This window comes from Palaemon carinicauda, chromosome 4, assembly GCF_036898095.1.
Source record: "Palaemon carinicauda isolate YSFRI2023 chromosome 4, ASM3689809v2, whole genome shotgun sequence".
Taxonomy (NCBI): domain Eukaryota; kingdom Metazoa; phylum Arthropoda; class Malacostraca; order Decapoda; family Palaemonidae; genus Palaemon; species Palaemon carinicauda.
In genome coordinates, this window is record NC_090728.1 from 101916523 (window position 1) to 101943230 (window position 26708).

Sequence of the window (26708 nt, forward strand, 5' to 3'; positions counted from 1 at the left end):
CCCCCGCCCTCATTACCGACCACGAAACGCCTGGACCTGAAAAATCTACGTTCCTGTCAACCGTCAAGAGCTGCTGTGAAGAGTAGTATTTTTTTTGTATTATCTATCTACTATCTTGACTGTTCCCCTATTTGCTGGAGTGTAGTTTAATCAAATGATTTTCTTTGTTTAGTTCAGTGCTTCCTAAGTACTCAATCAAGAAACATTTACCTTTGACTAGTTGTAAATAAAATTATGTTTTCTTTTGCGAGTTTTCTTTCTATATTTCCTTTTGTTTGATTGCTTATTGTAGTTGAAAAGTCCCTATTTCATTAATCAATTCAACAGAACCTGGTTCGATCCCCACGAGGATCGTAACAGTTGGCGACCTTTGCCAGAATTTTCGACTACATAATCAATTGAAACAGGGAGAATATAGAAGGAAGCAGAATGAGTGCGATTACGAGAGATTTGATAGATTCAGGTAAACTTCTTGGTCTAGATGGCGATGATCTCCGTGATTATGTTATTAAGAGAGAACAGGAAGTGTTAGAGAGAGATGAAAGAACAGCTGAAAGAGAAGAAAATGAAAGAAAACGAGAAGAAAATGAAAAACAGCGTAAGCATGAGTTAGAAATGGCTCGTTTAAGACAAACTCTTCATAACAGTCGGTCAGGTAGCAGATCAGGGAGTAATTGATCTTTAAATAGTGACACTGATAGTTTAGATATGAGTGCAGTGCTCAAACTTATACCGAAATTTGATGAGGAAGATGTTACGAAATATTTTATGTCTTTTGAAAAGTTAATGAACAGAGTAGGCTCTCCTAAAAAACAGTGGACTTTGTATTTACAATCAGTTTTAAGTGGTAAAGCACATTCTGTGTATAGTTGTTTGTCTGAGGATGAAAGTGAAGATTATGATACTGTGAAAGAAACCGTACTTAGTGCAAACAGATTGGTACCAGAGGCGTACCGTAAGAAGTTTAGAAGTTTGAAAAAAGATGATACTAGTACTTATGTAGAGTACGGAAAGAAGTTAGAAAGATCCTTTTGTGATTGGTTGACTTCCGCTGAAGTCGATAATTTTGAAGATCTCAAGAACTTAGTTTTGCTAGAAAGTTTCAAAGATAACATATCCCCAGACATCAAATTATATATAGAAGATAGGCGTGAAACATCTTTTGCCAGTGCTACGAGATTAGCAGATGAGTACAGTCTCACACATGGTTTAAGTGGCAGTTAAAAGAAAAACGATCTTTTGTCAAGTAAGGCACAACATAGTAAAGGCAGTTCTAACAATAACGATAATAGGAACCGGGATTATTATAATCATTATTATTGTTACACGTGTGGGAAGGAAGGACATATTTCTCGGTACTGTAGGAGCCAATGGGTAGTCAGTAATTCAGAGGTCACTTGTTACAATTGTAATAAGAAAGGGCATATAGCTAGGAATTGCACAGTAGAAAGTACGAATGTGAAGAAACCTGTGTCACTAGTTAAGAATCTTTCTTCAGGAAGGAATAGTCTCTTGAAAGAAACTAGGAAACATTATGGTGAATTTTTGTCTGAAGGTTTAATTTCTTCTCTTAAAGGAGGTGATTCAAGGGAAGTAGTTTTGCTTAGAGATACGGGAGCGGCCGTATCACTCGTTAGGAGAGAGAGTGTACCAAGGAATGTAATAATCAGCATGAAAGAAAAAGTTATGCTAGGTGGGTTTCCGAACACTTGTGTAGTTTGTCCTTTGTTAAAGATGAAATTGGAAAGTCAGTTAGTAACAGGAGATGTAAAACTAGCAGTCGTGGATACTTTGCCCGTAGACGGCCTTGACATTATTGTTGGCAATGATTTAACTACCTCCAAGTGTGTGAATCCTATTTTAAGTGAAGTTCAAGTGCCTGACATGATAGTAACCAGGTCAGGATTAGATACAGATATTGACTACGGTCATAGGTTGTTCGAGGATTCGAACGTAGGTAATATAGGCAGTGATGATGAGCTTAGCATGCGTGTAGCTGAGGAAACTGACTCTACAAATGTTGATGATGTGAGCAGAGATGATGATGTAGCTGTCGAAAGAAGTGATGTACAGATTAGTGTTTCAGAAACTAGCATATTGAATAAGGATGAACTAGTTAAGATGCAGAGGGAAGATGAAACACTAACTAGAATTTTTGAATGTGAATTGGATGATGAACCTGAAAATGTTTGTAAGGAAACATTTAGTCTAAAAGACGAACTTTTGTGTCGCTATGATCGTCCTAAGACAGGTAGCAAAGAGGAGGTCATAGAGCAATTAGTAACTCCTAGGAAACTTCGTGAATCAATTTTGAAATTAGCACATGATGAACAAGGACATTTAGGAGTAAATAAAACATTCAAGTGTATAATTAAACGTACTTTTGGCCTAAAATGAAAAGTGATGTGAAGAGATATGTTTTAAGTTGTCACGAATGTCAAATGGCTGGCAAACCTAATCAAGTAATTCCCAGGGCTCCATTATGTAATATCCCATCGGTAGGAGAACCTTTTGAGAATGTCGTAATTGATATCGTAGGCCCTTTGCCCAGAAGTAAGGGAGGGAATATCTATCTATTAACAATCATTGATAGACTAACACGATATCCAGAAGCAATCCCAGTAAGAAATTGCAATGCAAAAACTGTAGTTAAACGCTTGCTGAACTATTTCTCTAAATTTGGACTTCCTTGCATTATACAGAGTGATAATGGTAGCAATTTTGTATCAAAGTATTTCAGAGATAAAATGAAAGAGTTGGGGATTAAACTTGTAACTTCCACCCCGTACCACCCTGAATCACAAGGAATTGTTGAACGTTTTCATCAAACGTTGAAAAGTTGCTTAAAGAAGTTGTGTAATAATTTTGAACATGATTGGGAAGAAAAGTTACCTTTTGTCTTGTTGGCTTTACGATTAACTCCTAATGACACCACGGGATTTAGTCCTTTTGATTTGTTGTTCGGTCTCACTGCTAAAGGACCTAAAGAAATTTCAAAGTGTAAGTGAATGCAAGAAGAAGGTAGAAAGGATTATATACAGAATATCGAGGATCACAAAGAGGATTTAAGGAAAGCCTGGCAGATGGCAAAAGAAAATGAGAGCAACCGTCAAGGGGAAACTAAAAGAAAGTACGATCTCAAAGCTAAAGACAGAATTTTCCATGTGGGTGCTAAAGTCTTAGTATTAGTCCAGAAAGAAGGTCCCTCATTATCGTATAAGTTCGAAGGTCCATTTCCTATCATAGAAAAAAGGGGAAATTTGAATTACTTAATTGATATGGGTAGGCGTAGAGCTAAGTGGTTGCACATCAACTTGCTAAAGAAATATAATGAACGTCCAATGCCAGTTGTAACCGTGTCGCAGAGAGAGATTACTTTTGAGAAGAACTCTGATGTTCTTAATAATTTCACGTTGTTTAATTCTAGCTTAGAGGAAGAAAAAACAAGGGAATTATTGAATGTGTTTTCAAATTATCCAGAAACTGTTAGTGATAAATTGGGTTTGACTAATCTTCTAGAACACGATATTGAGTTGCAGGACACAAAACCCATTAGACAAAGCCCTTACCGTCTAAGCCCAGAAAAAGCAAATTCAGTTCGACAGGAAATTAAGTATATGCTAGACAATGGTTTGATTGTTCCTAGCGAAAGCGACTGGTGTTCTCCAATAGTTCTTGTTAAGAAGGAAGATGGATCAGATAGGCTGTGTATTGATTTCAGAAAAGTGAATAGTGTTACGAAACAAAGTAATTTTCCTCTCCCCAGGATAGAAGATTGTTTAGATAAAATAGGAAATGCTAAGTTTATTTCTAAACTTGATTTGGCCAAAGGTTATTGGCAAGTACCTTTAAGTAGTCGAGCACAGAAAATATCTGCTTTCATAACACCTTTCGGTAGTTATGAACCCAAAGTTATGGCTTTTGGTCTACGAAATGCAGCGAGTACTTTTCAAAGATTAATGAATAGAGTTTTAAATGGAATTGATAACTGTATTGTGTATTTGGATGTACTTGTAATATTTTCAGATACGTGGGAGCAACATTTATGCATTTTGGCTAAAGTATTAGCAGTCCTTGAAAAAGCAAAACTTGTTTTAAATCTGAAGAAATGTGAATTCGGAAAAACCTCGATCACATATTTGGGTCATAAAGTGGGTCAAGGTAAGATTTGTCCAAAAGATGGGAACATAGAAGCTATCATCAACTTCCCAATCCCTACCAGTAAAAAACAGGCAATGAGATTCATTGGAATGATTTCATATTTCCGCCGATTTGTTCCTAATTTTTCAGAAATAAGTGCTCCAATAACTAATCTTTTCAAGAAAGGACGAAGTTTTGTATTTGATAATGGATGTATCGAAGCTTTCAATAAGTTAAAGGCCATAATGATTCACGAGCCCGTACTAATGTTGCCCGATTTTAGCAAGGAATTTAATTTAGCGATAGATGCAAGTGATATTGGAATAGGAGGAGTTCTGTTACAAGAAGTGAACGGGACCAAGCACCCTGTAGCTTATTATTCGAAGAAGTTAAATAAAGCACAGCAGAATTATTCAACCATTGAGAAGGAATTGTTTAGTTTAGTATCAACTTTACAACATTTTGAGATTTATGTACGTAGTGGTCATGTTTTAACTGTGTATACTGATCACAATCCATTAGTTTACTTAGATACGTTTAAGAATAAGAATAAACGTCTCATGCATTGGAGTTTGGAATTACAAGATTATTATTTAAAGATAGTTCATATAAAGGGAAAGAATAATGTAATAGCTAACAGTCTTTCTAGAGACTTTTCAGAATGATATGGACGTTTGTTTTCTTTCTGTTTTTGTTTTGTTTTTCATCTAGCAACACGTAAGAGTGTGTTTTGGTTTTAGTTACATGATACGAGGGTAATGAAGTAATTGTCTCTCAGTTTAGGGATAAGTGATTTTCTCCTTTGATAATTTCGTTTGAAAAAAAGATAAAATCAGTAGATTTTCCTTTTTTTTCTCTTTTAGGGGGACGTGTCATGGGTAGATAGAATAATATAGAAAAGAATGTTAAAACATGTGAATTTTCTACTCTTGAGAAACAGAGAGAGAGGAGGTCCCGCCAGTGTTTACAAAACTTTCACCGTCAAGATATGTGCCTAGGCTGGCGTCCTTAGGCATAACGATCCCCTGTCTGAAGACCAAGGCGTCAACGTTATGAGGAGAACCATAGGACAAGAAGAACAGAGTTTGTTGCCGAAGAATATACATTAGCTGGAGGTAAACAGATGCCTCGCTTCAATTATAGGGCGATATGGATTTTGATTACACCAGCAGAGCGTTCGTCTAGGTGTTATCAGAGGCATGGTTTTAAGGAACACCAATGAGGATGAAGAAACGAGAAAATTTCCTTATATGGAACTGTCCATAGTCAACCCCTCCCATACAGGGATATATAAACTTCCACGCGAATGAGAGAAAGGAGAGTACGAAAGACAGAACAGGAGTAAGAACAAGAGAGAGAGAGAGAGAGAGAGAGGGAGAACAAGCTCAGGGAAGAAGAGCAGACGTAAGGACCAGAATGCAGACGTAACCAGCTTTGTCCGAGATGTCAGAACGAGTTGCCCCCCGCCCTCATTACCGACCACGAAACGCCTGGACCTGAAATATCTACGTTCCTGTCAACCATCAAGAGCTGCTGTGAAGAGTAGTATTTTTTTTGTATTATCTATCTACTATCTTGACTGTTCCCCTATTTGCTGAAGTGTAGTTTAATCAAATGATTTTCTTTGTTTAGTTCAGTGCTTCCTAAGTACTCAATCAAGAAACATTTACCTTTGACTAGTTGTAAATAAAATTATGTTTTCTTTTGCGAGTTTTCTTTCTATATTTCCTTTTGTTTGATTGCTTATTGTAGTTGAAAAGTCCCCATTTCATTAATCAATTCAACAGAACCTGGTTCGATCCCCACGAGGATCGTAACAACAGACAACAAAAACAAAACGTCACAGTTCATCTGCTGCGCATGCGCAAACTCGGGTAAACCTTTAGATGGAAAGTTATAGAGACTTCAACTGGAAAATTTATCCTTCAGATTTACTGAGTACCAGTCACTACTCAGTCATGCAGACGACGCAGTAAGGATGACGTCATCATTTAAAGACCGCTATATCTTCATTGTTCGGAAAATGATTGACTATTTGTTCTTTTTATGACCTTAGGTAACATTGGCCTTGCTATAAAGTTCCCGAGGACGTTGTGAAACCACAATCTACATACGAACTTCAAGTAAACAAACACATGCATTATAACTTCTATACGTCTTTAGAAACTATGGCTGCTGTTCTCGTAGGAGTAGATTTCGTTCAACTACGCTCTACAAATGCCTTCCATTTCTGCCAGACGTACGATATCTTGAAACATAAGTAAAAAAATTGGTATAAAGATGCAAAAATACACACAAAAAGACGATTTTGTCAAACTCAGTCATGCAGACGACACAGTAAGGATGACGTCATCATTTAAAGACCACTTTATCTTCGTTATTTGTAAAAATAATTGGCTGAAACTTCTGGGGAGCATGTACGATATGTTTACGCATACATAGAAGCAATAAAACAATTTTCGATTTCTGAAAGTTGTTATGTCAAAACACCATGGGGGACGGTCTCCTTAAAAGCACAAGGCCTTCCAAATGTCTAAACATGTCTAAGTAAGGGAGACAGAAACAAAGCTCCTAGGATAGGTATTTTTTTAAAGTCCTGTAACAAGTGAAAGTGAGGCATAAAAGAGCAAAGACTTATGAAGAACAGTAAGAAAAAAAATAATAAAAAATTAAAAAAGTAAATAAGAATAAAATTCTTCTAAAAATTAGTAAGCTAAGTTCAGTCAAGTTAATCTTAAGTTTAACTGTTGCACTACATAGTGTAAGGAACAATGTAAATACTTCTTCCCCATAATTATCCCTACATTAAGGGGTCAGTTGCCTGATGGGGCCTCTCCACTACCTTCGATCAAAGGCATCCTCTTCCACCAAACCTCTTCTCTCCATATCAGAATTCACCTTATTTTGCCATCTAATTCTCTGCCTCCCTCTTGATCTTCTCCTCCTTACAAGTACAGTACCTCCAAAGCACTCCTCACTTCCTCCTTACCATCCTTAATACATGCCCATACCATCTCCCTCTTATCATCTTGGTAATCTTTATTATACAGTACCGTCCAACTCTCTCCTTCCCTTCTTCCTCCTCTGTACACACTGCCCTTAGTCACTATTATCTGTCTCGAAAGTAAGAACTACATAATAAAATAAAATTTTATTCCAAATCACATTCAGCAATCATTTTTATTATTTTGTGATTGTATGTAAGTACCATAGCAATCAAAAACATGTTTTTCCATTGTTATATTATTGATTTCGGTGATTTTAAGAGGGCGGGAATGCATTAATTTTTTTCAGTTATTCTACGTGAGAAAAATGACTTGAGATTCGAGCAAGTTGATATACGAGCTCGGTCCTGGAACAAATTATGCTCGTATGTTAAGGTATTACTGTACTGTGAATATTATATAAAAAACATGAAATATTGTAACTTACGTTTCTAAAGCATTTTCTTTCAGTGACACAGATATGATGAAGGGAGACGAGTTAGCCGACACCCTGTAATAACCGGCTGTTATTGGATAACTCATTGTCATCTTATGAATCGTACAAATTGTTGACTTATTTACTTGATATGCACACCCGATATTTGCCATCTTCTCACAGCTATGTAGTTTCTTGATAATGGCTTGCCCTTTCCACGACTACTAATAATCTGCTTATCAGCCATAGTTAATGTTACTGTATTGTGATTTACAGAAATAAGACAAAAATACGGTGGAGGCATTACACACAAACAGCTACAAGGATCACAATAGCAAACACAATTAATTTTGAATAAAGGAGGTTTGGGTGGCAGCATCGACATCGGGACCTAGTCAGGAGTGGCGCCAATTTCAAAAATTATAATTCCAGAGAGTTTACAAACATATTCCTAACTTGTGGAAGCTTGCATTTGTAAATCTGAAAGTTCATAAATCATATGTTCATACCTTAAAGACTATCTGTAATAATTATGATAGAGGAGTTTATTTTAATTGAAAATTGTATAGAAATCCCTTTTTATGAAAAAAAAATTCAAGAGCATTTACTGATCACCATCAGTATGCTGAAAGAAAAAAGTTTATTGGGAAAGCTCCTGATACTTGTAAACAAGTTGAATGCTTGCTAGGTACTAAACGTTTGCTTGACCAGTCCTATGAATACGCGGCTGCTATCTGTTTTCTGTATAAATTTCATATTTGGTCCAATACCTGCCCTCACCTAGATGTAAATCTCGTTTTCCTTGGAGGATACTGTGATTTTTAGCAAATATTTCCAAAAAATAAGTATTCATTTAGGGTTACATAAATGTATCGGAAAGTTTTTTCAATCAAATTCACACCTACTTGAAAAGTTCCTCGGTCAACTAATTTAAATGTCATAAACACTGCTCCCTCTTGATGAATGGATGTGGAATGTGGAGGCATAGATCCAGGAGTTATACCACCAATATCAGCATGGTGACCACGGCTAGCAACATAGAAAACAGGACGTCGTACATCCCTGAAAATTTCAAGAGAATGTTTAGGTTACTTTTAAGTTGACAATTGATAGCAAAAGAGCATAATGGACACAAAAATATGTGTTAAATTGCCTTACACATCATATGGAATGAATTATTTCATCATGCAAAATTATTACAATACTTATTTTTTGGGATCGGGCCATGTTGTCCTGATGGAAGGGTTCCTTTAGGTAGGCTTCTATGGGATATTTGCTACAGTGATACTCCCAGAGAAATAAACCAAAGGTCTCCAGGATTCTAACTCCTGGTACGAGTATCCAATTAAGGATATCGCATAATATCAGGGGACGTATTTTTTAGATACGACACATAGCAATCTTCACCCCGAATAGATTTAACTCTTTGATGTAAAGGGGAAGATCGGCAAAAGAAGGGGGTGCCAATCTAGGTACCCAGTGGACCTCCTATCTGCACTCCTACCGCGTGCTATTCCTTTCCTTGTAGCGCTCTAAGCTAGGTGTTCTCCCACGTCAACCCGGTGTTTTGTTACAAGTTATCGGAATATTCATCGTGCAATCTCCAGCATCTTCATCTTCTGGAAACTTGAGTATTAATTCTTTCCTGTGTATAATCTAAGTGTGTTTGGTTGAGCATTGCCGAGAACCGGAGGCATCCATTTTACGACTGCAGTCGCCCGTTACAATTGCATTTATTTAGTCAGTAGGGTGACAATTCCCGGTATTAAGCTATAATATTAGCTAGTTAGGCAAATTATACAAGTGAAGATTTTGCATACATGTATACTGTATTACGTATTCGTCTTCCTATTATGTAACTTTACTTATCGTACGCAGCGGGAACCCCGACAGTACCAACCTTGGCCGGGGATCCTACCAGAGCTAGGCTACTCTCGCTCATATATACGTTAGTAAAGTATTTCCCCACGTTTAGCCTCGCCCTATCGTTCCTTATTGATTCGGATGAGAATTTACATTCTCTAGAATCTATGGATAAGTTACGATATACATTCTCTCTCAGAAAAAAAGAGGCTAAACCCTTCCTCCCTCCTTGAGTGCCGGCGCCGCTACAGGCGGCAACTACTGTCTTTCTTCATCGCCGACTTATAGAACAGAGTTCTTGCCACCTCCGGCTTTGATTTAGATAGTAACTAACTCAGGGTGCCCTTTTCTTGCCGCCGACGATGTCGTCAGCAAAGGAACCATGTTTCCTCTGCCGCCGACGATGTCGTCAGTACAGGAGGCCATGCTTTCTCAGTTCACTGTTGAAGGTAGGTGGCATACTTGCCGCCACCTCTCATTTCAATGAACTATAAGACCCTTACACTTCCCCCTTCTGTCCTTTAGTGACGTCATAGCTGTCACAATACTCTTTCACCGGTATTCTAACAGTCATCCCGGCTTGCTAGGTTGACTGCGTTACCGGCTGGTACCCTGGCAGTAGCAGTTAGTTCAGCCGCCTCAGCCACCTTCCCCCTCACTTCCTTCCTTCACAGGAAGTGAATATTATTGGGGGGAAGATTGAGTAGGCTCCTGACGGCTGCCGGCGAGAATTCTAACATACTTTGGGAAGTCCTCAGCCCTCTCTTGGACTGCCATCCACAATTATTGCCGGCGGCGGCATAGCCGGCGACATGCTTTTTGTGGATGGGTGGAAGCCAGAATCAGACAGATTCTTACCCCTTCCATTGGAACTCTCATTCTGGCAAGGAGACAGTAGGTGGCTTGATAGTCCTCCTACACTTCCAATTGTTGTGATAAACCATAACAATAGGAAACTCTCCTTCCTTAATGCTTTTTCTCTCTCTATCAGTTAGTGCTGCCAGGTACAGTACTAACCTAACCCAGGCAGTGCCGCTGGCTAAACTACAGTATACAACTATACAGTAGTACACATGTTTTCTAACATACTCTGTGTTTCCTATCGCAGTCAACTGTTGGGACCATGATATTATGTTGAGGCTGAGTACTCCCTCAACACGCAGATGGTTTTTTCGATCATAAGGACCCTAAAAAATCACCGATCAGTATTAATATATACTACAAGTGCATAATGTTAGTATAGACACTTACTAACTCTAACTCTAGTTCCTAGAGTTTCTTCTACCTTGTATTCTCCCTACCAGGGAAACCAAATATTATTACTAATGGAGGTCTCAGCAATGGCCTGGGAGAGAAAACACAGATATGTGTCTTCTCTACTTCCTTTCAAGCTTACTATCCTAAGCTACTATAACAATAGTGATTACTATTGTTAATAAAAATGTATGCTTTTATATCAATGATTTAAAAAACATGATACTCCCTGAGCCCTTTTCCTTTACAGGAGGAGCCGATGGAGAAGTGTGCAGCATTGTTCTGCAACCACAAGGGCAAAGACTTTTGTGGACACACGATGTGCAGGACTCATGCCCCCTGCTGCATCGTGTCAGGAGTCCTTAAGTATTGGGACCCAAAGGGTTGCCCCACCTGCTCAACCCTGCTGGCCACCGGCTTCGGAGAAGCCCTCCCAGTCAACATAAAGACTAGGGACACAGCGAGGGAGACCCTTCGCAAATGGGTAAGAGGGTTCCAAAAGAACTCTCCGGGACCGTACTTACCCAACGACTCCCTAAGGTGCCTTATGTTCCCCAAGGCTCTATCAAATGCGGTAGTGCCCCAGGAACAGGTCCAGCCGCCTCTCGTACAACTGAAGAACGACGCGGACATAAATAAGGCACTGGAAGGCATGGACATCCACCAAGAAAGGATGACAGAAATGTCCACTGACACGGAGCAGGACCTACTGCAAGGAGGCCCCGAAGAAGACGTGGAACATCCACAAGCGGAGGAAGAAGGATCCATTTCAACAGGAACCAAAGACCCTCAGTTCGCCGTGACAGCATACCAACCTATGCCGTCAACCTCTTCAGCCCCAACTCCTCAACCAGTTGCACAGTTTGACAAGAACAAAGCGATCCTCACGTAGATCCAACGGATAATGGAATTGTTCCAGAAGGAAAAGGAAACGATGAAGCAGTCAATCAAGCAGCAACAGATACTGCTGCAGGAAAGGGCGGACCACCCTGGACCTACCAGGGGCTCCACTAAGAAGCCCCTTAGAGTGTTGGATCTCCCTCACTGCTCCGAAACCAACCCCTGGAGATATGCGGAGCATATGCCCATGATGAATGGGAAATTATTCGTCTCAGAGAAGTTGGGGGCCAAACTGATTGAAGATCTCGAGTTCTGGCCTAGCTTTTGAGCTTACCCAGACTGTTACCTGAGACTGCGGGATGAACATGCAGCCTGTGAGGAAACGGTACCCAAAGAAGTCATTGTCTTCGTGCATGACAAGATGCAAGCCATCCTCCTGAAAGCCTTGAAAGGAGCCTGTACACCAACACCAAAGTCTCAGCACTGAGCAAGAGACACCCCACCTTTCTTGCTCCTTCCTCCATCTCTTTCCCCTTTTTGGAGAAAGCACTAGACTTAGCGTCAAGGCAGTCGACGAGAGCAAACCCTGCCCAACCCTAGAGGAATGCAAACCATTCTCTCTAGCAATGCCTGCCTATGAGGAGAAGTGGAAAGATGTCCACCTAACCTTCTCCGTCTCTAAGTTAGATTCAGAGATAGCAGGCCAGCAGTTCAATGAGAACCTTCCGAAGTTGCCAGACCATCTTCTGAGGAGGGAACAGGAGACGAAGGAGAGACTTGCGGCCTCCCTTTCTCATCAGAACTGCCTGGAAATGAGCGCAAGTCTACATAACGCCCTAGAAATGTACATAATCCTGGCTAAGTCTTACATGGGGACCCTTGTGAAAGACTTATATGCTTTCCTCAGAGCAAGGAGAGCCAGCAGAGAGTTCGTTTTTGTCTCAGCGACCGTAAAACACGAACCCAGGAAGCTGATTACCTCGAGCATCTGGGGTAAGGACCTTTTCCCACAGAAACTGATCCAAGAGATCATAGCCAGAGCAGCCACGGAGAACAGGAACCTTCTCCAAAAGTGGGGCATGAGCTCAAAGAGGATATCTTCCTCAGACGGAGGTCCCCAGCCTAAGAATAAAAAGGCAAGGAGACCACGCAGACCTGCACAACTTCCTGCCGTGACCATGACCACGATGCCTCAGACCATGACCACGATACCTCAGACCACCTTCCAGATGGTTCTTCAACAACTAGTAGCCCAGTCGGCAGCATTTAACCCTGGATTTGAGAGGCAGTCGACTTCCTTTTGCCCTAGTCAGAAAGGAAAAGGCCCAAGGCGAAGTTCCTCCGGAAACTCCTCTCGGGGCCAAGAAGGACGTGGTCACGGAAAGAAGTACTCAGGACCCCCAAGCAATGAGGGGCTCCAGGTAGGGGGCAGACTGTATCACTTTTGGGATCGCTAGACCTTCGATCCCTGGGTCCACAACCTAATCACGAATGGACACCGGTGGAAATGGAACAGAACTCCATCCCATTTTCCAGAATTCTTCACATACCCCACACCCTGGTTAGAAGAATATACCTCAGAACTCTTGAACAAGAAGGTAATAAGGATAGCGAAGTCCATCAAATTCCACGGAAGGCTGTTTTGTATTCCCAAGAAAAACTCAGACAAACTCAGAGCCATTCTAGACTTGTCTCCACTCAACAAGTTCATCGAGAACAACAAGTTCCGAATGCTTACTTTGCAACACATAAGGACCCTTCTACCAAAAGGGGCGTACACAGTCTCAATAGACCTAGCAGATGCTTACTGGCACCTTCCAGTCAGTCGCCCTTTCTCCTCCTACCTAGAATTCAAGCTACAGAAGAAGTAGTTTGTTTTCAGAGCAATGCCCTTTGGACTCAACACAGCCCCAAGGATCGTCCAGCAGCTACGCTCCGAAGGAGTCCAAGTGGTAGCATATTTAAACAATTGGCTGGTGTGGGCAGCATCCAAGACTACTTGTCTGTAGGCAGCCAAAAAGGTGATCCAGTTCCTGGAACACCTGGGCTTCAAGATCAACTGCAAGAAGTCTCGCCTTTCTCCAGCTCAGAAGTTCCAATGGTTAGGAATCCAATGGGACTTGAAGTCACACCACCTCTCCATTCCATCCAAGAAGAGGAGAGAGATAGCGGGATCTGTCAAGAGACTAATCCGTCACAAGAAGATTTCAAGACGCCACCAGGAAAGAGTATTGGGCTCTCTCCAGTTTGCAGCAGTGACAGACCCGGTGCTAGAAGCATGTGTAAAAGATGCGTCAGGAGTCTGGAGAAGATACGCATCAAACGCTCGAAGAGATCAACTAAGGTTAACCCCGACCCTGTTGCGAATGCAGTTAAGGACGTGGTCAACAGCCAAGAGACTAGCATGGACAATTCCCATGCATCCACCACAACCATCAGTGGTGATACACATGGATGCCTCCTTGGAAGGATGGGGAGGCCATTCTCACGAGAGAAAAGTGCAAGGGAATTGGTTGCACCAGTTCAAAACCTTTCACATCAACATTTTGGAAGCTATGGCAGTTTTCCTGATGTTGAAGAAACTATCCCCTCGCAAAGCAATCCACATCAGATTGGTCCTGGAAAACGACGTGATAGTAAAATGTCTAAATCGACAAGGCTCAAGATCGCCTCACATCAACCATGTGATACTAGTCATCTCCTACCTGGCAAGAAAGAAGGGATGGCGCATATCAGCAGTTCACCTACAAGGGTTCCGCAATGTGACGGCAGACGATCTATCCAGGCGAAAGCCCATAGAGAATGAATGGTCCCTAGATGCAGACTCATTCTCCTTCATCTCGGAAAAAGTCCCGGAACTGCAGATCGACCTCTTTGCAATGAGCGACAACAAGAAACTACCTTGTTACGTAGCCCCATATATGGACCCTCAAGCAGAAGCGATGGACGCCATGTACCTCAACTGGAAAAGGTGGAATCGCATTTACCTGTTTCCACCAACCAATCTCCTGCTAAGAGTCCTTGACAAGCTAAGATCCTTCAGAGGGACAGCAGCAGTAGTGGCCCCCATGGGGCCCAAAAGCAATTGGTTCCCCCAAGTTCTAAAATTGAAACTGAAGCTGTTTCTTCTGCCAGATCCAGTATAATCACAACTGGTCCAGAAGTCGACTGTCTACGCATCATCCTCAAGAACCAACAGCCTACATCTCATGATTTCCTCGCCCTAGCGCCTAACAAAAAGTTTGGAATTCCGAAGAAAAAAGTTGACTTCATCGAAGAGCATAAGTCAAGTTCGACTAGGAGACAATAAGAATCGCCATGGAGGAAATGGGTTTCCTTTGTGAAAACAAGGAAATCGACAGAAATATCGATAGATTTCTGTCTCGCATTCTTCATATACCTACATGAACAAGGCCTGGCTTCTACTACGATTACCTTGTGTAAGTCGGCCCTGATTAGACCACTTCTATACGCCTTTGAAGTGGACCTCTCTAGTGAAATCTTCAATAAGATCCCAAAAGCATGCGCTAGACTCAAGCCAGCAACCCAACCAAAGCCCATCACGTGGTCTTTGGACAAAGTCTTGCACTATGCTTCGAACCTAACCAATGAGGATTGTACTCTAAAAGATCTAACACAGAAAGTCATTTTTCTGTTTGCAATAGCCTCAGGGGCTAGAGTTAGTGAATAGTGGCCTTATCCAGAAACGAAGGCCACATTCAGTTCTTAGACACAGGAGAACTGAACCTCTTTCCTGATCCTGCCTTTCTTGCTAAGAATGAGCTACCCACTAAGAGGTGGGGTCCTTGGAAAATCTGCCTCTCTGTGCCCAGTAGAGTGTCTTAAGGTAAATCTTTGAAGAACTTCAGACTTCAAGGGAGGACAGCTCTTCAGAGGCGAAACCTTAGGATCAAACCTATCCCTAAGACAACTGAGAGCGAAGTTCACCTACTTTATTCGCAGAGCGGATCCTGACAGTACACCCACAGGTCACGATCCGAGGAAAGTTGCTTCTTCGTTGAACTTCTTTCAACATATGGACTTTGAAAAACTCCGATCATACACTGGGTGGAGATCATCCAGGGTCTTCTACAAACACTATGCGAACAAGTACATGAAATAAAACATTTTGTGGTGGCGGCTGGTAGTGTCATTAAACCCGTCGTCTAGTGCTGCGATGAACAGTGGACTGTTTTGGGACTTTACAGTGCATCGGATGCTTGGGTATACGTACCTTCTAGTGCAAAACATAATGATGATTAACACACTGTTCCATATAGGTGACCAATAACACCAGTGCCGAGTGAACGTTTGCATCACAGTATTTAAGCATGTCCAAAATCTGAGCAAGTCAGACAGATTTGGTTTCACATCTCCATTGAGTGGCATTATTCTGATAATGAAATTATATATTTTTTCTACAAGAGAAAATATGGACCCTGATGTGTATTAATGCTGGATCAGATTCATACTTTATTGTAACTACATTTGATAATTTAGTTGCAAAATAAAGATACTAAAACGTATCTGAGTCTTATTACTGCTACCTCAGTTACATACAAATAAAACATGCCAGTTTTATTTTATCCCTATAAGGGCATAGAACTTGAAATCAGTATACAGATTTCCATGCTAAGTAAAAGGTAAGCTCTAAAGTTTTCCCTTTTGTTCCTAGGGAAATACAAACCTTGAATCCTTATAATCGAAGTCGACACTTTCCCTGCAGGGGGCAGGAAGCACTAAGCCAGTTCCAGGCTTAGTGGAAATGACAGTTACCTGGAATTTCACATACAGGTCTAGGAGACCAGATAAGGAAATCCATTCAAGGTAGAAGGCACATACATAAACCCACAGCTATAGTAATTTTGAGTTAATTCTCTGGTATGCTTCCATCAGGACGACATGGCCTGAGCCCAAAAAACGGATTTTGAGCAAAGTGAAAAATCTATTTTTGGGTGAGAGTGCCATGTCGTCCTGATGGACCCACCATTTTGCTGACCCCACCCGAAATTACTCTATCTGCGGCTATTTCTGCTTAACGACAAGAAAAGGAATGGCGCGCGGTAGTAGTACGGATATGAGGTCCACCGGGTACCTAGATCGGCACCCCCTTCTTTTGCCACTCTTCCCCCTTACATCAAAGAGTTAAATCTATTCGGGGTGAAGATTGCTATGTGTCATATCTAAAAAATACCTCCCCTGATATTATGCGATATTCTTAATTGGATACTCGCGCCAGGAGTTAGAATCCTGGAGGCCTACGGTTTATTTATCTGGGAGTATCACTGTAGCAAATTTCATTTAGAAGGCTACCTAAAGGAACCCTTCCATCAGGACGACATGGCACTCTCACCCAAAAATAGATTTTTCACTTTGCTCAAAATCCGTTTTGTAGTGTCAGAGAGAGAAAGAAATAGAAATAATTTCTAACTGGGTCTTAACAGCCAATTTTTCTTGGTACCGGTACATACACCATGTAGCATACTTAAAAACCAACAAGTCAAGTGTGGTGTGTTACAACCAATGTTGGGAGCTCAATTGCATCTTGGTCAGCATGTGACACGGACTTGCTGAGAGGTAGACAAGTACTGTATATGTATATCACCTTGAAACTGAAAGACAGTGTGTCTTGTTCTTGGTCATTTGCCAATTCTGCAAAAAAAAAAAGTCAGGCCAGTGAAATTATGGCAAAGAACTCCTCCAATATCACTTATTTTAGGGAACAAAATCCAAAACTCTTTGTTGTCAGAGATAATTTTCATGTAGGATTCTAAGTTCAATGTCAGAAAGGTGGCACATCCCTAACAGACAAAAAAGGAAACTAAAGTTCTCTTTCTGAGGGGCCACTGCATCCAGAGATCTGAAAGGCTCTCTCACAGCTATGGGACTATTTTCCAGGATTTACGGACATTTCATCGAAATCAGAAACTTCAAAGTGCATTCCCTTCGAAAGTATTTTACTTAGAATACCATATCATAGAAAAGTTGTCTGCACACACTTTCTTCAAATGTTATACAGTACATGTTAGATATGTTTTTATATTTTTTCAATTTACTATTTTATTGTCTGATGATATGACTAAAAATACTATTAGTAACAATCATGAGTTTAACAATATTAAAAGGAGTAATAAAAACTTCAATCATAAATTTATATATTCCAGGCTTGCAACATCGCATGCGTGATTATGTTCTCTTGAAACAGTCCTTACCTCATTGTCTACCGTTATTGTTTGGTTTTTTATACTGATTTTCAAAATCTTTGCATTTCCAGTATGTTTCGCTCTTCTCTATCCTATCTTTTACAAAAAAGATATCCGTATAAAAGGAGCAATGGCTTTCCTTTCGAGCTCTTCACAAATTCAGCCATCTTCAAGTTGAGTGTTTTCACTTTGAAAGAGAGAGAGAGAGAGAGAGAGAGAGAGAGAGAGAGAGAGAGAGAGAGAGAGAGAGAGAGAGAGAGAGACTTGCTAGTTTCCTAAAATTGCTCTGAATTTGTGATTCGGAGTAATTGGCCTGTCGAAGATATTCTACTACGAAGTATTTGCTTCAAAGTTATTGTTTTCAAAGATCTGTTTTCAAAGAACTGTCTGTAGGCGATTTTTCAGGACTTCTTTAAAACGAGACCAAACTACAGGTTTTGGTTGCAATGCTTAGTGAAGCTGGATCATGCAGCATGGAAGCTGGAAACCATGTTCCACACCCGGGATAACCTCGTTTCTGTCTTTCTTTCATTTAGGCATGTGTTAGCAAAAATCAGAACCTCCGAGCACATAACGACGATGATTGTTACTTTATGGCCACAGGAAAACTGATACCTAGACCTGCTTTAGCTGTTAGTAGACCATTCCAGTTTTTTGTCAACATGGAATATCCGCAGGTTCCACAAAGACACAAGCCTCTTGTAACTTCATAAGTCAAGGTTATCGAGTAAGGTCTCCCAGATTAAAACCTGTTAAAAGTCTCTGCTGCAGCCGTTTCTCTTTCTCACTGACCCTCAATCATCACCTCTACTAGAAAATGCGGGCTGAGTTTGCTATTATGGTAAATTGGGCATCAACTCACTTGACACCAGTATTTTAAAATCCTTCAAGTAGTAATTTACCACCCGTTTTCAGCAATTAATCTCAAAAGAGCTACAGCGTGCATTTAAATTAGAACCATTCATAATGGACATCTGGAATCCCAATCTGTTTTCTCTCAATACAGTTGTTAAAGTCTTGGGTTATTACCATAGATATAAAAAATATTGTATGCAAGTATGTAAATGATAAAATTAATAACATGCACTCAAAATATTTAAGATTATGAATACAAATTCTCTCTTTTCAACCTTTTTTTCTCCTGTTGTCTTCTGTAAGCAAAAATGTCTTCCCAAGTTTGCCACCATTAAAGAATTAACACTGCAGTACTTGAACATACAATTTGAAACTCAAATGCTTTGTAACATAAAAACATACCAGGAAACCTGAAAATTGAATATCATATATTGTAAAATAACATGAATGTTACTTACACATGTAATATGGATTATAGCCTAACGTTTGTCTACCATTAAAAATACGTTGACATTATTTTTTTTTCTTAGAAAAACGGCTAAAATATATTCTTATTGAATAACCCAAAGAACATTTCATACCTTACACAAAACTTATATTATGACACAAAGCAATACACTATGATTTATCCAACTTAGAAAGAGTAAAAACTTAAAAGACTCGATATTTACCTTGAGGTTAATACAAGGCGAGTAAACTTTAACACATACTGTACCTTCGAAAAACTGGTGTGATAACAGTAAGGTCCGGTAAATGAGAACCTCCAGCACATGGATGATTTGACAAAAGAACATCCCCATCTCTTAAATTGTCCCCCAGTGCCTGTATCTAAAAAAGAATACAAACTTAGTAAATTTATTATTATTGAAACGCTCCTAAAAATCGAATATGGACACATTTTGAGAGGAAAAACGTGATTTATTGATGCAAGTTCATTTAAACTGTCATTTTGTACAACATATACTGTAGTTACTAGTACCATGAAATGCTCGGGGTATCTACCCTATTTCATAATATAACAAATGATGTACTTATATGGATAACTCTGGAATAAGATGACCAACAAATTTAAGGCTGCCAGATAAATATACATCTGATTAAAAAAAAAAATCACTGAGCCAGACTGTAACATAAATGGAGGAAATGATGTGAGGATGGCTATTTGAAATGCAAGAACCAGGATTACAGTATGCATTTTATGAAATACATTAGTTTCTTGGGTTGGATGCTCATTTCCACTGGTAGTTATCATTACTTTAGCTTATAAAAATATTTTTTTTCTGAAACGAGAAGTGAAAATCATATTACAATAAAAAATTTGATAGCTAAATACCAAGATAACAAAATAAAAAGGTGAAAGGTAAAAGGGAGAAAACAAAGCAGTTGGGGGAACAGAGGAGAGGACTCTGTAAGACATAATGAAAGTAGTATTTCCTGAACTGGAGGAAGAAAAATGAGCCTATCAGGGTAAATTACTGTTCAAGTGCAATATACTGTACATTACTCCAATCCACACAGAATAAGGATCCACTTGTAACAAACTTGTGAGAAAGTACCAGTTTTCTTCTTTCAATAGGGGTGAAAGGTTTTGCTAAGATCATCAGTTCCACCAAGTATTTGGCCAGTAAGGAACTTGAGATCTCATCTGCCCAGCGGTAATAGATTTGGTAGTAAAGGGCTTTGGGGGGAGGGGTCATTGCGGACCAGGTGCCCTTTCAAGTTGTAGATTTAGGGTTAGAGGACAATTAAGATCCTAAAGAGGAACCTTTACTTTCTGGCTTCTCAGAAGAGATTTTGGTCATCCCAAGAAGATATTCCTAGAGTGCTACACAAGTGGTTAGTCAACCCACTAGGCCAGCTCTGACCCAGGTTTCTACTAGGTAGGTTTCAGTACCCCAGGATTTGGGCAGTTTGGGTCTCCAGTGGAGGCCTCGGGTTATCATAAAGATGGTAGAGGATTCGATTTGCTCCCTCTAAGGTGAGCCCACTCTAACTGCTACCATTCAGGGAGTTCTTGGCCCCCTCCTGCTCCATCTCCAGCAGTGGTTAGATCTTCAGTTTATTGAGCTCATAGAAAAATTCCAGTGAAGGCTTTATGACCTAATCCAAGTCTTCCGGGTTTGGTGGCGGAAGCTGAGGCTTCTATGGATATAGAGGAGGAGCACCTAGTGGGAAATCCTTGGCGATCCTTCGATGGCTTTGCCTTCTTGCACAAGTTGAATATTTTTCGGCATACAAGTACGGATCTTCCATTCAATATAGAATTTGAAAATCTTGCAGCATTTCCTGAATCATGATGGAGGCTCTAAGACCCCATTCTTTAATGCAAACCCCAAAAGAGGTTATCCTAATGCCATACAAGTATGGCCTAAAACCTTTTTCAGAGGCAGTATTAGATCCTTTAGGTTTCCTTCTTGACTACAGTTTGCTTGATGCTTCAATGGTCAGAATGACAGTGCCAGGCTAAAAAACTTCCTTCTTGATCAAAAGGGTAAAGATGGCTTCAGAATCAATGAGAGATGCTGCTAAAATGAGACTTGACCATGTCCATGAATATACCAGTCTCTATTCACGGTCATATCCAAAAAGAGTTTGAAGGCGTCATGAAGTCTTTCTCCCAATGAAATGGGGTACTCGAGTAGACATTAATCAATTGAGTGATGTCTGATGGTTTTTCTTTCATGTCAGAGAGCATCTAAGGACAGAACAATTTTGTGCCCGACCAACACTATTAAACCTAGTGTTTATCAATGCTCTCTTTGGAAGTGGGAGCTTTAAGGGAATCCAAGTCGGTCAATTTGAAAGTAGCAAAGTTACTCTATATAAATACTTACAAAGTTTTACAGAATTTTATCAAAGCTAAGTTTGAGAAGACATGCAATGTGCTGGCTGCCTGAGATCTGGAGAAGGTAAAAGTAGAGAAATTTCTATATAGCTATTGTCTTTATAAATAATTTTTATCCCCAAGCTTTAGTGGATGAAGCCAAAGGTAATACAGAGGCAATGACCATTTCACTCCCCAAAAATGGGGGAAATTTTTTTTAGCCATTCCTTTACTCTGTGGGGACAAAGATAATCTCCAAAGGTCTGGATTAGTTGTGGATTTTAAAACCACCTTTGCATCACAATTCATATCAGACCAGAACCCTGGAACTCAACTCCTTTGAAAGCAAGATGCTGAAATAGAAGTGTCATGGAATAATGCAGGTTCTAAAAATTCCAATATACGCTACTCTGTGTATACCACATTATGACTTCTCTAAGAGAAGAGTGATCCTTGAACTGTCTCGGCTCAATAATCATATCAGCTGTGATGAATTCAAATGGCAACCATCATGCATGTTACTAGATGGAGGGGGTTGGACTTGTAAAATAGACCTAAAATATGACTATTGGCATGTCCTTATTGCCCTCACTTACGACCTTACCTAGGGTTTCGGCTCTGGAATGCACCATATATTTCCATGTATAAGAAGACCTTTAGATATGACGAGGGCCAATTTTAATTATCATAGGTCTTATATGACAATTGCTAAATTACAAAAACCATGTGTATAGACTAGCTTTTGCAGCAGCATCTCTCTTCTTCTTTCCCACTGTTATCCCTATATTAAGGGGTCAATTGTCTGATGTGCCCTCTCCAATACCCTTTATCAAAGGCATCCTCTCCCACCAAAACTCTTCCCTCCATTATCATCCTTCACCTTATCACGCCATCTAATTCTCTGCCTCCCTGTTTATCTTCTACCCTAAAAGATTCCTCTCAAGCTCTCCTCACACCCTTCCCACCATCCATCCTTAACACCTGCCCACACCATCTCAGTCGTGACACACTTATCATCTCTGTAATCCTTATTATGCCTATCATTTTTTCTTATCTTATCATTTTCCAATTTTTAAAGCAGTGATATTCCCATAATTCACCTCATCATTTTTATTTCTGTTCTCTCAAGCTTTATTTCTTTTTGTTTTGAAGCCCAAGATTCCAATCCATACATTAACACTGGTCTTATCACTGTGCTATAGATCACAACTTTTAGCTTGATTGACATTTTCTTATCACATGTCACTCCTACTACCCCCTATGCTGCTTTCATCCTATTCTCAACTTCAGCTTCACATCCTCCCTCCTGACTTATATTAGACCCCAAGTATTAAAATTGTTCTACCTGTTTTATAACTGAGCCTCTAATTTTACGTATGGCTATCCTGTCCCTACTTTCCTTATTACTCATCATAGCTTCAGTTTTATCTATGGTTACCAGACACCGTTTTTTTTCAGGGCATGTCCCAGATTTGATCATTTTGTCCCCTGTCCCACATTGAACTTTCTGGAATATACTTATTGTCCCAATTTTGTTAATTATACAGTCATACCTCACTTCACGAAAGAATCTGCTTAAGGAATTTTCATGCTGCGAAATGAGATGCGAATATTTTTATGGCTCACACTGCGAAAATTTTTTCATGGTAAATAAGAGATTTTAGCCAGAAAGGCCGAAAATAAAATAGTCACCCATTAAAAATATTTGAAGAAAATGAGTTTACACAATAGAAAAAGTACCTGTAATCTATAGTAAGGGTAACTATAATAGTACAGTACATATGGTACTGTATAATTTGGATATGTACAGTATTGTACTGTATGTATTGTATTATTGTCCATTTATTTTTACATTATGTTCTAATAAATACTTAATCTACAGGTATTAACAATTAGTTTAGGTATATTGAATGGTTTAAATGTATTTGGCTGTACAGTATTTCATTGTGGTTATACTGTACCTTTATTATAAGATTCAAATGGTGTTTTGTGGGGTTTGGAACGAATTAGATGATTTACATGTAAAATGAGACTCACAACACGAAACATCATGTTACGAAAGCCACTCCAGAACGAATTAATTTCATGTTGTGAGGCATTACTGTAATATATTCTTAATACTTTATAACGGTTCTTATTTGGAACTTTGTATAATGGAATTTCAAGAACAATATGCAGAAGTTATTTTTGTGCCAGTACATTACTTATATATTTAGCATTGCAGCTCATAATGCTAACGTTGAGCATGTATTTTCACTCATGAATATCCAGTGGATTGATAAGTGGAACAAGTTGTATGTGGCTTCTGTAGAAGCTATCTTACAATGCACATGGAACCTTAATTTTAATTTTAACGAATTTTATAGGCAGATGATAGAAATCAGAGATCTATTGTAATGAGGAAAATCATCAGAGAAATATAATTAAAGAATAAGGATTTGAATTAAATTTTCATATATGTAAATTTCCTATTTTCATTTATACTCATATGCTACAAATGTAAAGAACGTTAGTATCGTTTCTATACTGTTTGCATTTATTATTGATTTTCAAAATCATCACATTTTCATTTTTTTTTGCATTGGTTATGGATTTTCAAAATCATTTCCCTTTTGTTTTCTTTATACCCCATTACACATTCTAGCACTTTTGAAATAAAAGATAGATTCAAAATAGGTGTTTATGAGCTTAATTCCTGATAATTTAGAGCACTTTTCAGAACCTGTGTAGCTATAGTCATTTTCTCAGATTTGGGAAACTTACACTAAACGATACTTGCATTTGCTATTCTCGCAATTATATAAGCTAAAATAGAAAAGTTTCTTTCTCCAGTTACTTCATGTATAGGCATTGGATCAATCAAACAGCTCGTTTTCTTTTCTCTCTTGATAATCCTGGTGACATCATCTTGTGTTGTATTATTGAATCTCATTAATTTTATCTTTGTATCTGGTGTAGCACTAATATGATGTTGAATATTTGTAAATGACCTAGATATATTCTTGATTTTGATTTTAAAGAATAATAGAAAATATTTTGCTAGTTCCTGGTCATTTATATTTCTCATAATACTATTCAGATGTTATAACTTATTTATGTCTGTTGCTATTTTGCGGATCTTTCTCTTATATCATTCGATTTTTCCTTCTACGTAGGTAATCATATTGGCACATTGCAGTTTTGTATTCTACCCATGTACTCTCAGATTTTAACAGATTCCACTTTTGTCCTTTACGTCTTTTTCCCACTTTTTTTCTTAAGTCTCTCCATCAAACCAAGGAGATCGGTCTTTAACTATTATAGTCTTTCCCATCAGTGAACACATGGTAATATATTCACTTTTACTCACCCTATCATAAGGTCGTCAACACACATAGAGCCCAAAAATGGTTATCATGATTGCAGGGAATACTGATAGCATCATTTATTTTCTTTGTAACTTCTTCAATGAATACACAAGGAGAGTTTAATTTATGTCTAAAATTTATTTTCTTCACCAATGCATGTTTTTGCAAAGGTAGCCAAAAAGTTGTAAGTTTGTGCAATGCAGTAATAGTGCATTTTCTCTTCTACATTTATATTAGATATAATGCTATTCATCCCATCACTTAAAACTAAGTCCAACGTATGGCCATTCAAAGTTGCACAGTTAACATTATTGACCAACTGATATGATTCCCATAACTTACTAAATGCTGAAGCATCAAGATTTGAGGCATCATCCATCCAAAGATTAGAAAGTCTCCACAAATAAATGATTCACTTTTTTCCATGATATTCATCTCAATGAGTACACTGAATTCTTTAAAGATACTAGTATATGTTTTCAGAGTTTTGTAAACAGTTACAATTGCTATTTTTTGTTTGTTTTTGTTTTTGTGCATTAATTTTATTTCTAAATATTCAAAGATTGTTACACTAGTTCTTTTTAACCTCTTGAAATTTGAGTAACCCTTATGGATGAAGAGCCCGACCCTCCACAAGACTGCCCTCTCTCGGAACATGAAAGAACGCATGTATGTGTGGGAGGAGGTAGGGGGTCATTTCAGAAATCTTAGCCTTGTCAAAGTTATTTTAACCATGTTTCAGATATGCCAGGATGTCCAAATATTTCTCATTTATCAATTTCTTGAATATGAAGTTTTATTACCAACGGATTGTATATTTACATAGCCACAGTTTATGACATGGCCAGTGTTTTAAGCTAGTCTTTCCAGTTCCAGTTCATAAGCTTTTCAATTTCTTGAATTCACTGTGAGGTCATTTGCTTTGTTTAACTCTTTGCAAATTACATTTTTTGAACATTTCCCGCAGACTTTATCATTAGTCTTGAACTTGAACATGAAACCATGTATGTGTGGGGAGGGGGGAGGGGTCATTTCAGAAATCTTAGCCTTGTCAAAGTTATTTTAACCATGTTTCAAATAATGCCAGTATAAAAATATCTCATTTATCAATTTCTTAAATGAGAATAGTTTTATTACCAACGGATTGTATATTTATATAGCCACAGTTAATGACATCTTTAGTATCCATGGCCAGTATTTTAAGCTAGTCTTTTCAGTTCCAGTTCATAAGCTTTGCAATTTCTTGAATTCACTGTGAGGTCATTTGGTTTGTTTGACTCGGTGCAATTTATACATTTTACCTGTTGCAAATTACATTCTTTGGTGGAATATTTTTTTTAACATTTCCTGCAGATTTTATCATTAGTCTTGAACTTGAAATCTTTTAACTCTGACAGTGGTAGATGGTGCTTACATGGTACCTAGCATGTATGTTACAAGAACCCTATCGCAACATAACTTTGTCACCATTATCATGAATAGTCTTCCAAAGTTCAGGATCACATTTTAACAAGTAGTGGTAGTCCTATCTGCAGCACTTTTCTTGAATACCAGACTTATCTTCTCTTCTATGTTTTGGATGGTCCAGACAACGATTTCTTTGAATAAAAGCATTTACTACTTCATCTTCATTATTGTATACATTGCATATCATTATTTTAGGTTTTAGTTTTCCAATCTTCCTCGTCTCTGTGTCAGCAACCATGGTTTGAGTCTTTTTTACTGCTTATTCTCTAACCTTTTCGTCATAAAAGTGTACAACAACATTTCAACTTGAAGTTGACCTCGTATTAAGAATTGAAATGTCTTCAAGACCTCATTATTTTTTTAGTGATTTTAATTGATGCTTTAGTCGATTTAATTACTAGTAGATTTTTTCCTCAAGTTTGTCAGCATATGTCATTTTCTCTTGTTTTGGGTCCATCAGTGTTTTGAGTGTTAACTTAATTGATTCAATATTCA

At 38.8% G+C, this 26708-nt stretch overlaps 1 protein-coding gene across 1 annotated transcript in view; it reads right to left on the reverse strand.

Annotated features, from left to right (window-relative positions):
- Positions 1 to 26708, reverse strand: part of LOC137640084 (5-oxoprolinase) — a 547197-nt gene that overhangs the window by 144530 nt on the left and 375959 nt on the right. The window contains exons 15-16 of the mRNA XM_068372538.1: positions 19291 to 19403; positions 8466 to 8622 (exon numbers count right to left, since the gene is read on the reverse strand). Of these exons, the coding sequence (XP_068228639.1) occupies positions 8466 to 8622; positions 19291 to 19403 (270 nt within the window). The remainder of the gene's footprint in view (positions 1 to 8465; positions 8623 to 19290; positions 19404 to 26708) is intronic.